The sequence below is a fragment of the Patiria miniata genome, unplaced genomic scaffold (assembly GCF_015706575.1).
Source record: "Patiria miniata isolate m_02_andy unplaced genomic scaffold, ASM1570657v1 HiC_scaffold_3, whole genome shotgun sequence".
NCBI classification, from domain to species: domain Eukaryota; kingdom Metazoa; phylum Echinodermata; class Asteroidea; order Valvatida; family Asterinidae; genus Patiria; species Patiria miniata.
This window is the reverse complement of record NW_024037069.1, coordinates 36,731,174-36,744,950: the sequence shown is the minus strand read 5'-3', so window position 1 is coordinate 36,744,950 and position 13,777 is coordinate 36,731,174. Positions and strand designations below refer to the sequence as shown.

The 13,777-nt window shown below is 37.4% G+C and overlaps 1 protein-coding gene across 1 annotated transcript; it reads right to left on the bottom strand.

Moving 5' to 3' along the window:
* Positions 1-5,358: 5,358 nt before the first annotated feature.
* On the bottom strand, positions 5,359-10,742 carry LOC119737258 (UBA-like domain-containing protein 1). The gene is made up of 3 exons (XM_038211456.1): positions 10,528-10,742; positions 10,246-10,323; positions 5,359-10,033 (listed from the first exon to the last, which is right to left on the bottom strand). Exons 1-3 carry the CDS (start codon positions 10,654-10,656, stop codon positions 9,830-9,832), a joined length of 411 nt encoding a protein of 136 aa, XP_038067384.1. The 5' UTR covers positions 10,657-10,742; the 3' UTR covers positions 5,359-9,829.
* Positions 10,743-13,777: the final 3,035 nt, after the last annotated feature.

Genomic DNA, 13,777 nt, shown 5'->3' with positions numbered 1-13,777 from the left:
TACAGCAAAAGCCAATGATGTACATTCCCTTTAACGAAAAACCGTAGAATATTTTCGCTTGGCGATAAGGCCAAAAAAAAAAGTCTCCGGTTTCTGGTATGGAGCTTGCCCAAAAAGTGGTGCGGCGACGCGGCTTTTTTTTTTTTACCTTTTTTTTGGCTTCAAATGTCGGCTGATGACTGCAAATGGTGCCCGACTAAACTTAGTGCAAATATATGGGAGTCCAGAGAGGCCACATAAAGCTTATTCTCGATCATAACCCCATCTAAAAACACGTTAAAATTGTGCAGCAGCAGGATTCCAGTCAAACCAGTGAGTTTGGCGGTTTTTAGACATCATCTTTTATTGAAAAAAAAACCTTTTTCATGTTGCCGATGCGCATGGCTACGGCGACGCGCGCATACCAGAAACCGGAGACTTTTTTTTTTTTGGCCTAAGAACTCGATTTTTTTTATTTCGTCAGATTCTGTGAGCTGTGTTTTCTCATGGAGCAATAAGAACGTTCTTATTCCTCTATGAGTCCCTTTTAGACAGGCCTGCATCCCCGTTCAAACTGTGCATAGAACCGTCTGAGCGCCACATTATTTTTATGATTTTTCCCCCAGTAATCCTAAATGTCTGCAGGCCTGCCAAAATAGAATTTGGAGGTTCGCCAACTGCGAGAGTTGAAGTTGCGTTCACTTGGAATGTTGCCAACTGGTCGTTTTGGCACGCACGCAGTAAAAGAAAGAATTAACTTCAATTCAAAGAAGGAAAATCCCTCGAATTTTCTTCCTTTTGTTGAAACGGAATTCGCTGGATCCCATTATTGTGTGAGTTCGTGTGGAACGTTTACAGAGCAGATGAGGAAATATGTCTTTTCATTCCTGCATTTACAATTTTTTTACAATTATTATCATACCACATCCGTTTTGCCGTCATTATTTGACATGGTTTTGTTTGACAAGGTCTGCGTATCGTGTCCGGTTCGCCAGAGTTGAATGCATTGTGTGCAAATGAGCATTTCCTCCTTTGGCCCCGTGTGGTTGTGTATACGCATGGCGGTGTTTATACAATCGTGAACTTAACATTATCCTATCAAAAGGTTTCCGGAGAACTCAAGGACGAACGATTTCCATAAAATCCCGCCATTTCATCCGCCTCATAAACTTAAAAGATTTTACGATCACCGGGAACTGTTGTTTTTATACCAGTAGCAGCACCATCTCTTGAATTTGAAATAATAAGGCATATTTACTGATGAAGCCACACCTCTTTTGGTGTTTAACTCACCTGCGGTCAAAATGGTACAGGCCAGTCTGGCTTTGCGCCAATGTTTATTTATAACTCTTTTTAAAGAGCATCGAGCATGACACGGAACTGCTTTTAAGTTATAACATTGTAGTCAATTCGCCTATATGGATGTACCACAGTACATGTACTGTTTATTAAGCCAGGGTGGTTTGGAATAAACGATTCACCTTACAAACTTGCTGATAACTTCATTAAAAAATATGATAGAATTAGAAATCGTTTTCATCATAAAAAAAAATACTGAAAATATCCATTCTGTCATGAAGTAGGGTCGAAATTTGCTTCAAGAATACTCGTCGTTCTTGTTTTGAAAATATGCATTATATAGTTTGTCGTTGGGTAACCAAATCACAATATATTTTGTGTGTGTATAATTACTTCCATGCAATTTCTTTAAGCGTCTCGCAGGTTTGCTGCAGCTGGGAACATATGTATTTACATGTACATTGTACATGTAACGGTTTCCTGGTTCTATGCTCGGTACCATCATGGAGCTAGGAACACAGCTCCATGGTACCATGGAGGAAGTGCTGGTACCATGTCACATGTGACGTCATACACATGCCGATTGTCGCACAGCTAGGGCAGTCACCCTTCCTAGCTCATTTATTTCCTATATTCTACAATAAATGCCAGTAAATTTAATAACCGACCATGTTTCAAGAGATAGAACGGTTTGCTGAACATTCATCGGCATCGCGTGACTACACAGCAAATTCAGCATCCAAACCTAGGTTAAAGGGAATGTACATCATTGGTTTTTGATGTAATTTTCAGAAATGAACTATTTGAGGGGTTAGTAGATATAGATCAAATATTGTTACACTGACATTTTTGAAGTTTTGTGTTCGAAAGGGTTGGAAAAACCAAGAAAAACAAAAATGTTTAAGTGGTCTGGTTCCCTGACTCCACAAAAGATAAAATGGATCAATTTATAGATGATGGAAAATTGTAAGGCACGAGAAACAGTCTAGCTGGCCTGCACCCGTTCATGAAACATGTAACCAATAGCAAACAAAATTTGGACTGAAAAAATGGTTAATTTGGAGCAGTAGTTGAAAAATAGTTAGGTTTCTCCAACGCTGGTCGGCCGACCACCGTTGGAAATGTATACAAAAATACCATTTTCTTGAAAATGACTTCACACCAGGTGCCATAATTTTACAAGATGCTTGAGACTGTCATTTACCAACATCCTAGTAAGGTATTTCGTAAAAACTTGGTAGTTTTATTTTTCGATGTTTGCAAATGTTGTATATTCCCTTTAAAGGCATTTACAACATTTTTTTTGGCTATAATTTTCAGAAATGGATGGATTTGGGGGTTAGTATTTTATAGCAAATATTGTAACACTGACCTGTTTAAAGTTTTGTGTTCATACATGCTGGAAAAACCAAGAAAAGATATATTCTTGTAGTCTGGTTCCCTGACCCTATCTCAGACGAAACGGAGCAATCTATAGTCTTCAGGAAAATGTCAGGTCAGGGAACCAGACTAGCACCCGTTCACGAATGTGTAACCGATTTGCAAACAAAAGGTGGATTAACTAAATTTGGTAAATTCGGGGCAGTATTTGAAAAAGACAGTCTTTCCAACGATGGTCGGCCGACCATCATTGGAAATAAATTGATACGACAACTTCACTATTCTTGAAAATGACAGCACAGCAGGTGCTATTATTTCACAGGATGCTTGAGACTGTTATTCACTTAGTAAGGTATTACATAATAAGTATTTAGATATTTCTTACGTTTGCAAAAGTTGTACATGTATATCACCTTTAAAGGTGGTTGTCGAGCCATGGTCACCGCAAAACATTTAGTACACGAAGTTAGCTCGACAGCGCGCGGCCGGGGGTAAACAGTCATGGTGCGTGCGTGTTTGTGTACATCGTCTGGGACATTCCATTTTGGGGTTAGGTACTGGGTGGTTTTGTGGTTACACAGACAAATTAATGCGTTGTCCGTATTGCAAGGCAGTGAGGAATAACACCTCATCTATGGATCACCTCCGACGCCGATTTGCATTAAGTAATTTCCTCAAAACTACCTAAACTTAAACCGGGAGTAGCGATGACTCTCTATCACGCTACCGCACGGTGGGTTCCCCTAGGTCCACAAAATGGTAATTTTTGTTAAAGGGATGTTCTGATCATTGCTTCCATAGCGTGCAACAATCTATTCAAAAGTCAAAACCATAATAACAGTGTCGTCTCTCCAGCAATAATCATGAAAACTACTCATTTATTTTCAACAGAAATTACTGATTTTTGATATAAGAAAGAAAAAAGAGCTTTAGAAATTATATGTTTATGCTCTTTACTTATGTTCTTCACTCTATTTTTATTTTGATTGGGGGAATAAGCCAAATTTTATCAAAGTAAACAGAATGATGGATTTTACATATTAATTAGGAAACAGCTTAGCCTTCCTTTTTTTGTTTTAGTCGGATGCTATTTTTGTTTTGTTTTGTAGCATAGCCCCTTTAACGTGAAATTCCCCCGGAGTGCAATAGTCATCTGATGTTAACTGCATGTGTACGTGTTTATGCGTCGCGCACACAGGGTTATGGAGCAGACGGGTCATACCAAACTAACACGCGAACGCGAGCAATCATTTCCTGGAAATTCCTTGCGGTTACACTGTAGGGGATTGCGCAATGATATGAGTAATTTCATTGTTTTCAAGTTGAGGTCGTCGAAACTTAGAATATTTCCCCAGTCGACCAATCATTTAATCTGGCTATGATAGTAAACTATGAATAGATTACAAAAAATATTCATTTACCTTTCAATGGTTGCACAAAATGTCAAAAACTGAGTACATACAAAAGTTAGTAGTATAGGGTCCGATCCCAAACAATCTTTAGAGGTATTTAAACATTTTCGGTATATGGTTCCATTTACAGATCTTCTGACTTCCGGCTTTGCCTCGGATTGAACTTAGATATTTTTAGAATTCAAAGATTTGATCTTTTTGTCAGTAGATAAAAAAAATCTCTAGTACTGACTGACAAAAAGAATTGTAAGGAATTCGACACTTGATACTGGCCTGTGCTCAAGGTTTTTCCACTTCCCGTTGAACACTAAACGTGAATGGGGGCAAAGTTTACAAAACCGGTATTACCGGATATCTGCTAGTAAGAGCATGTAGGAAGGAATAGAATGGTTCATTTTTGTAAACGACTGCACCAAACGGCATTGCCCTTTCCGGATTCCGGACATAATTTTGAATGACACCGGTGCCAAAAATAATACATGTACATGTATATTCTCACACCATAAATCTATTTTGCGCGTAATTCCCTGGGTACATGTACATGTATATTGACGTATGAAAACAAATAGTCTGCACTTTACACGATTTCCTGGTCAAGAAGGAAGTTGCAAAAAAAATTCCACGGACGAGAAAAATCTATATCATGTAGACGGTCTGATAGCGCATAAAAGTGCAGTGAAGAAGTGATTTGCCGAACTTCTCTGTCCCCAATTCAGAGTTGTACGAAGTACTCGTACTCTCGTACTCGATCGTACTCGTAAAAAAATATCCTATACTAAGTCGTACTCGTACTCTTCTGTTCTCCCGCAAGAATTACAATTTTCTTTTATAGCTACTTGCAGGAAAAGAACCAGTTTTGTACTGTCCGGGAGGCTTCTGCATTTTAGCACAAAACATTTAACACATTGAAATTTGCTCCTACTTGTAAAAAGTTGTACTCGCGTACATTTTGGTACTCGTACTCATGGGGAAAAATGCCATGTAGTCGTACTCATACTCGTACTCATAACAAAGTACATGTACCCGTACTCATGAAAATGTGTACTCGACTACAATACTGCTCTCAATGGGTCTGCACACTTCGTTCTGCACGCATTGTCAACTTTGATATTTTAGACATCGCTTCGCAAATTCCACCGAGGTGAACTATATTTTGAAAATGCAACTTCGAGTTCAATGCCTGCCGAGTTCGCATAATGAACCATTGTTCTATCCGCAGTTGAAATAAGCTAATCATTTGAACTTTGGCACACAACAGAAAAACTGATAACCCAACTGTTCACAAAAGTTTGTTATTTAATCCTCAGTTTTATTATTATATGTACATATACAACTAATATATAAACCTACTGTACCTTTACACAAGAGAAAAGTCACAGTATAGTATACATTTAAAGCTTGAAACATTTACACGGCTTTAATATAATGGAAGTTCATAATTCTAAAATTATTAAAGAGCATTAACTTAGCGACGTCGCACAACTATGCATGCCAGTGACGTGCTATGTTTATTTACCCACGTAGGTTCGCAGCACATTGCTTGATTGTGTGCTGTTTTACAGTGAAAACATTTCGCAGAAAACAAAATCATTTTCCTCACTCAAACGTAGGTCAATATGCAGATATTATTTTGGTACTCTCTAAAGTAAATGGATTTTGAATGAACCTTTAAAGAATTTTCAAAACAAGCAAAGATCCATTTATGGAAAACACATTAGTGAAGCTCGTCTCCAAAGTAGCTACCTATAGAGCAAGCCTATACGAGCATAATCTCAATTTCATCTCCAACCAACGCGCAAACGTAACTTTTAAGACACAAAGCACGAGTCGTACGGGTGCAGGGCAACACATTCACAAGCAAAGGTGTGCATAGTCACGTGTACTGCCCGTTTAGCATTTCATAACAGTTGAACGAAAATAACCACAATATTTAACAAAACTGTCACCGATCTCAAATATGACAAGTGAATTCCCTTCATAACAAATATGGAAAATCCACCTATACCTTGACATTATTTATGAATGTGTTTTTTTTTTTACATGTATTACAATAATTATTGAGCCCTTTGTATTTACACAATTGATCAACAATTAAAATAACCAATGATTATATGCGGCAGCGGAGGTAGCTCGTGTTAGACTAAAATTAATCTTGTAATATTATACAAACAATATTACTACTGACATATTTTTCATGAAATTACATTTTCCACCTCCAGTAGGAGAGTTGTTAATCCTTATGCTTCGCTATCATGGGCCAGTTTGCGTAACTGCTTGTTATGTAACAAACCTGATAGCAGTAAAATACTACCAAGGTCAAACTAACAAAATATTACGACCAAGATAGGGGCACTCCATGCTATAATGAACGATCATGTATTGTACATCCACTGTATTCAATTTGAGTGAGAGATACCGTGAGTTAAATACAATAGTATTTGAGTAGGCACTGAATTTCAAACTTCAATTTAGCTACCTCAGGGTAAGGGGAAAATAGACATTTTAGTGTTTATTATCACATGCAACACATTTTTTTGGGACAAATTCTCAATTCCAAAAAGTACCATTTACGCGTTCTTCATTTATTTATCCACGCTACTGTTAATATTGTTCAGGTAACACTGAACTAGAACAAAGCACAGTCGTACTTCAGCATCATTCCTGCAAATTAATCAAAGTTGCCGAGTACAAAACATAATAAAACTCCCACACAAACATATTCATGTTAAAAGATGATTTAGCCACAAGATAGAGTATTCTAGGATAACCCATAAGACTCATGGAATATTAAATCTAAATTTGCCTGCAGATTTAAAGAAAGAATTAAAGTCAATAAGCTTAACTTTTTTTTCTCCGAAGAAAGGAGTGGTGAACCAACCTCAAAAACGATCAAAGGAAAATACACACACACTTGCTAAATTGCACAAAGTAATACTACTGCTATACAACTACGTGATTCCTAGTTCCACTGGTTCTTATTAATTTTCCTAAATCCAATGTCTGGAGAAATATTAGTTTTGGGGGAAAAAGAAAATAATATCCAGAATGTGCGTAGAGTTGCAGCATCTTGCAGCAATTAAATTTCGTACAAAAAAAAATTATGGTAAAACAAAACCTATACAAAATAACATCACATTTACAAAATACAGTTTTAGATTTGTTCAAAGGCATTTAATTAATTTGGGGGGACCTTACACTAGTGTATACATGGAACAAAAGGGCCGTCACATTTATTACAAAATCATACAAAACATGTTAATATTACTCATCGTTTTACTCGTACAACTGTACTTTTTAAAGGAAAAAATGTAAACAAATGTGTCCCTTTAATATCACCCTTTATATGTTTTGGTAAAAAATACAAGTTTATTCCTCCACATTAAGAAATTATTTTTAGGCATAATGCTAGCAATTTTTTTTCTAACTTAATTTTGCCCAGTCTGTAGACTAAACACAATTACCACTTGATCATTCGATTAAGGTTAGTTGATGTTACTGTCTCTTCATTCAGGCAACACTATCAAACGCATGTACCAGATTAAACTGACAATATGAACTCAGGAAAGTGGACCGTTTTTCGTTACAAACAAACAGTGATTGCAAGATTTTGTAAGAAAAAGAAAACTGAAGTGTCTAATATTAGACTAATGTGCATTGAGTTATGTGAGCACATCATTTCGTTAAGAATTCAAGCATTCAAAGAAAATTATTTTTCCTCTATGGTTAAGCCGAGAACCAGACAGTTGTCAATCGTATGCTTGCTTCACAATGGGACAAGTATTAAGCTTACAATAACATGCTAAAGGTCATGTGCTGTACTCCGTGCCTGACCTGAAAAGGTAGTGCACTTGTACCTTGTATAAGCCTGCGCAGCTGTACTGCTAGCCACAAATTTGTATAGAATAAAGGGGAATAAATGCCAGTGGTCTGAATGAAAAGAAAATCATTCTACTTCAACTGCATGCACTGCACAAACTTAATGTCATCTCAGGCTTTAAATGTATCTTCATGTCATGTTATAACAAAGGTTTCAATACAGTTTGCCTACACATACATGTACACTGGAAATTAAATGTCCGTTCTTGTGGTATTGCTCAGTGCCACATTTAAAAACCATGAGAATTAGTCATGAACAACATGCGGTGATGATTAAAGGTCACTCCTCCAGTTAAAGGGGCATTCAGTTTGAGCGAGGTTTTCTTGGTGCACAAAAATACATGTACAACCCTGAGAATCAAGTATGTATCACTCCAAGAAAGCGGGTGCCATTTACATAAACTGAATGCACAATAAGAAGTAGATTTTTTGAGGTTTCAGAAGTTGATAAGAAGTGTTTCAGTACAAATGCCAGTGAAATTCATGGGTGTGAAAGTGCGTTTGCAGTACCCCATAGCCTTGCACATTCAGTTGATGTTGTAAGAATCCATTTGAAACTGTGTACTGTACATTAGGGTCTTGTGACTCTTCCTAAAATATTGTATCGCGAGTCACATAGCCATGAACCATTCAATTACTTCTGTGCATCTTAAGTGAATCGGCAGTCGGCTCCATCAAAAACAACCTGGCGCTCCTGTTTTTTTTTCCAATTCAATACAAGTTTCAAGGGACAGCATTGTCCACTTTCACATGAGTACTGTACTAATATTTGAAATGCTGGGACTTTATAAAATGATTTTTGGGTAAATTTATGTTTGCATATTTTGGTAGCTTTCTAAAGTCTTTGTAAGTAATGAACAAACATTCCGCATTTAAATGCGGCAAACTTTTTAACCAGTCCGGATCAAAATTTTAGCACTCCACTAATTTTGCTGGGAAAATAACATTTTTGTTGTTTCTGCTTTTTAGTATATTTATACCATTAAAACACACAAAATTGTACACATACAAAATGTTAACAAAAATTGATACAAAAATTGTTCAACATAATTAAGCTTAATAAGGAACGATTATACAAATTTGACCATTTCTCACTGGTTTCAAACTTTCAATCTTACATGTACATTTTGTGCAATAAGTTAGACCAAAAAAACTACCAAATATTTTCTCCAAAAAAAATGGCAGCGCTGCACTGACTGCAAGACATGGTTAGTGTTACAACTGTATAAATAACGTGTCCAGGTGATTCCTACCATGGAGCTATTAAACACATGTTCTAACACAAGAGGAAAAAGGAGAGAATGAAGTATCCAGATGCCACTTTTGTACCAATAAAATACCTTTGTAACATTCAGTTGATGTCGTGCGACACCCTAAAAATTGGGATAGACCAAATGTTATTACATTTTGGTTGAAAACGCTTTAAAAGTTGTCATTGCTCAAAACATACTTTGTAAACACGCAACATCCAAGTGACATTGAAGTACTACATTCTTCCCCCCAAAAGTCGTCAGAACAATTATAAAACTTTCAGGGTGTTTACAAGAACTGAACATTAAAAAAAAGGGGAAAAAACAAAAAAAATAGAGAAAATCATTTCCACATCGCAGATCCATTAGGCACCCCTCTGCTCTAAAGTGTTGCTGTCTGTCAACGCTTTATTTTTCCAAGTTCATAATCCGATGGTACTAGGCCTACTCCACCCGCACACAACTGCAGCTGCACGTTTCCAAATATTCAAGTTCCATTTGAAAGATATCTTTTCCTTGTCTTCCACGATCATCTTTGTCCGGTGATAACATTCCATCCACAAGTGATGATCCGTGTTGTTTCCACTGCCAGATTTCCCCAACCCCCCAAATCCGTCCGGTTTTGGGCCAGTCTCACCTCTGCGGTTCCACCTCCATTTGTTTCTGGTTGTTGTTACCGTGTCCGTACTGTGTTATTGGCTGCATGGGGGCCGGCGCAGACGTCATACATGTTGGGGAACCGGCGTGATATTTGTCCGTTGTGCCCAATTTCGAAAGGTCCATCATTAAATCCGGGAAATTGGGAGGAGTTGCTGGCGTGTTGGCCGGTGCGTGCACCTTTAAAGGAGAGAATTAAAAACAATCATTAGCATAATAATGCAACTCGACGACTTCTTAGAAATCCTCCGAGCGGTTTCCACAGCACAGTCTGATGCCTTTGATAACTTCATGCATATACATGAGTCATTTTATTGTAAATCCACGCACCGGTAAACAGGCGGAACGTGAATGGAAAATAGAGGAAAAAAATTGCGATAGATTTCTCTTACCGAATGTCCACCTTGTCTGTAGCAGTGTGGATGGCCGTTTGGTATCGGTGCTTCTTGGAAGAAAATACTTAATGCCGTCTGAGGGGGAAAAGAACGGGAAAAGAAAACTCAATGAATGGCCGTGTTAACATGGTTAAGAGATTTAAATGGTTGATAACACAACACCCAATGTACACAACATGACCCCGCGCACTGCACGCATGCACGATGCAAGACACAACATAAACACAGGTATTGCGAAAAAGAAAATTTCCGTCGCCATTATGGAGACGGTAATTGTACCTCGAATTGCCAGTGTGCCGTTTGAAGTAAGTGCTTGGCAGTGTCCGCTGCACACCCGGCCGCCAGTACGAACTGGTTTATCATCACTTGTTCCTTCAGAGCGTCCATTTTGGAGAGATTTTCGAGCATTTATTCGGTCGACTAGAGGAACGACAACAAGCCCGAAACACTCGCCAACCAGGCCAACGACGACTGCGCGGTTTATTGACACATGACGTCAGAGAGCCGGGAGTGGAATACCGATCGCTGATTGGTCAGTCAATCAGGATGACGTGGATCGCCCCATGTTTTTGAGGGGAGGTCCTGTTTATTGATTGGATCCTGTTTTGTTATGGTTTTTGTTTGGGAAAGGGCCACCACTAATAAAGTAATGTTACACTTCCAATTCGGTTATTTAATTGCATTTGTATTTCTAAAAATAGCATCTGAATTGAAATGTATCTGATTTGAATAAATTTATACTGAAATAGTTGTACCAGGTCCATTTATGGTGTCAAAGCTGTACACAACTTTCAGAAATCATGAAATAAAAAATAATTTGTACAAGTAACAGTAACATAACTTTTAGATAAAGCAGTCAGGCTGGCGTTTGTAAACAAGATCTTTGGCAAGGTCGCCAGGCGCTGTTTTGCATAAAAAATGGGCATGTTGCCAAAACATAGATCGGGCATTCCTCAAAAAGTGTAAACAAGATGCATTTTGATGGTGCATTGTTGTGTATGTAAGTATTTAGGCCAAAGTTCGGGGGAAGGGTTTGGGAGTTTTTAATTTCTTAAAACAAAACAATAGTTGAAACGCATCAAAATTGGCACTGGTTTCATAATTCTTATTAATTTTGCGATACATTACAAATAAATAAATACAAATTCATAAATTATTTCCATAATAAATGTATCAGCAATTTATTTACAGGTTTTATTGTTTTCCTGTTAATGACCATCAGCTATATATCTTTTCCCATTATGTTTCCTTTACCTGCATATGTCGTTTGAATATTTGGTCAGACTTCAATTTGGCTCTGAGTTTTTGGTGCTGTAGGACTTAAATACTTGTGGTGCTAAATTCACAAATTGAGACTTTAGCTAGCACACCCGGCAGACAAAGGTTCCCAGATTAAAAGATTTTGACTATTTCTGACGAATCTTACGTCAGGTAGCCGCAGCGGTAATAGAAGTGGCCAAAAAAAAAAAAAAAAAAACCGGGCAGGATCCTGCCCGTTTCAGAGAATATCCGAAATTTACCGAATGCATTGCGTCGACACTCTCGGAAAGCGCCCCGGGTATTTCTGGGCATAATTTTTGTATATTAATATAAAAATTAGTATATTAAAACAAAAATGAGTTCATATATATATATATATATATATATCCAATGAAATCGTCTTCTATCACAATTCACAGTGCTCGATACATCTCTGTAGAGCTATAAACATGCAATAAATTCAGAATATTCTCTTTCTGAACAGACTGTTTCGTACCATAAGGCACTCATCAGCAGAATGACGAAAAATAGAATACAAGTAGCATCTTACCTTATTTCGAATCAAGCGCGCGCACGCGTTACGCGCGTTACGTCATTGAAGTTAGTACGCGTTTACGTCACTGAAGTAAGAACACATCTGTCTCGATGCCTGCACTTGGAGACGATTTCGCTTCTCTTATTCAGTGTACCTAGATCTGGCCTACATATGATTATGTACTTCTCTGCTATACATAAATTGCATCTCTTGTTTACGTTAGAGTATGGCAGTGCTTTCAGAACTATGTCCCATTTGATTTCATACTCTAACGTAAACAAGAGATGCAATTTATGTATAGCAGAGAAGTACATAATCATATGTAGGCCAGATCTAGGTACACTGAATAAGAGAAGCGAAATCGTCTCCAAGTGCAGGCATCGAGACAGATGTGTTCTTACTTCAGTGACGTAAACGCGTACTAACTTCAATGACGTAACGCGCGTAACGCGTGCGCGCGCTTGATTCGAAATAAGGTAAGATGCTACTTGTATTCTATTTTTCGTCATTCTGCTGATGAGTGCCTTATGGTACGAAACAGTCTGTTCAGAAAGAGAATATTCTGAATTTATTGCATATATATATATATATATATATATATATTTGATATTCAAGGACGACTTAATAATTGTGCCTCATCAAGTATGCACTCGGATCGTATGAGGGGCGAGCTTTGCTGCGTCATATTATGGTACTATTTTGAATCTAACGATGGTTTATACCTAGTCTATGTAATAGACCCTGGCCCTGGCGAACTTGGCTCCGTGATACTCAGACTAACCTGTTTTCCCAAAACTCAATTCGTCCCAAGTTCGGCATTGCCTGATTTGGGTCCCTAACTTTGGAGATTCCAGCTAAATGTCAGTCAATGTTTTTTGACATAAATATCAAACTGTAAGATAATGAAGCATTTAAAAAAAATGTGATCGGAACATTATAGGCTCTTAATGATTAAACCAAACCGGATAGGCCGGACATCATAAAAAAAAATTAAAAAAAAATATTTGTTTAGCCGTGGCGGCTACTTGACATAAGATTCGTCAGAAATAGTCAGAATCATTTTGTCCGGGAACCAGACTCACAAAGACTAGATAAAATATTTGTTCAGTGTTCATGCTATTTAAATCAATAGGAAAAACTAGAAAAACTGCTTCTTAAACTGTTATCACATTTTTTTTATGAAGCAATATTATTATCCATTCTTTTATTTCTCTCTGGCTTTTGAGGTTTTATATTAGGAATACAATTAATTTCACCATTTTAGTAGTTTTATTTGTTAATCTCTGACACAGTTTCCTTTTATATTCACGTCATATCAAGTTCTGGAGCGATGAATTAATGATGGACACTTGACCGGAAGAGGATTGAACTAATTTCAAGCAAAGTAACATTGAATAATTATTTGCTTGCTGTCCTGAAACTTTGTCCTTTTTTTTGGTACGGCGGGGATACTTCCAATTGAACTTTAGAATGAACGTGAATAATAACCCATGACAAAACAAACACCCAATATTATAAGGGTGATTTGCATGCCCTCAAATCTCCGGTATTGGAGCATTTTGTAAAGTTTGTAAAAAAAAAAAGTGAAGCTTTGAAGAGGACTGCTCGTATTTCTTGAAATTTTGATGAAATGAGCTCCCAAAATTGCTCTAGTTTTCCAATGGAACGTAGACGTCCTTTTTCAAAATTGCAATGGGCTTCAAGCTTCATTGGTGAATATCTTTGGATGACATT

Excerpts from the sequence above, each read along its gene's own strand:
- LOC119737258 (XM_038211456.1), bottom strand. The coding sequence starts at position 10,656 with ATGCTCGAAAATCTCTCCAAAATGGACGCTCTGAAGGAACAAGTGATG. Across the intron at positions 10,324-10,527 it reads CGGCACACTGGCAATTCGAG|ACGGCATTAAGTATTTTCTT; the intron begins GTACAATTACCG and ends TTTCCCCCTCAG. Across the intron at positions 10,034-10,245 it reads ACAGACAAGGTGGACATTCG|GTGCACGCACCGGCCAACAC; the intron begins GTAAGAGAAATC and ends TCTCCTTTAAAG.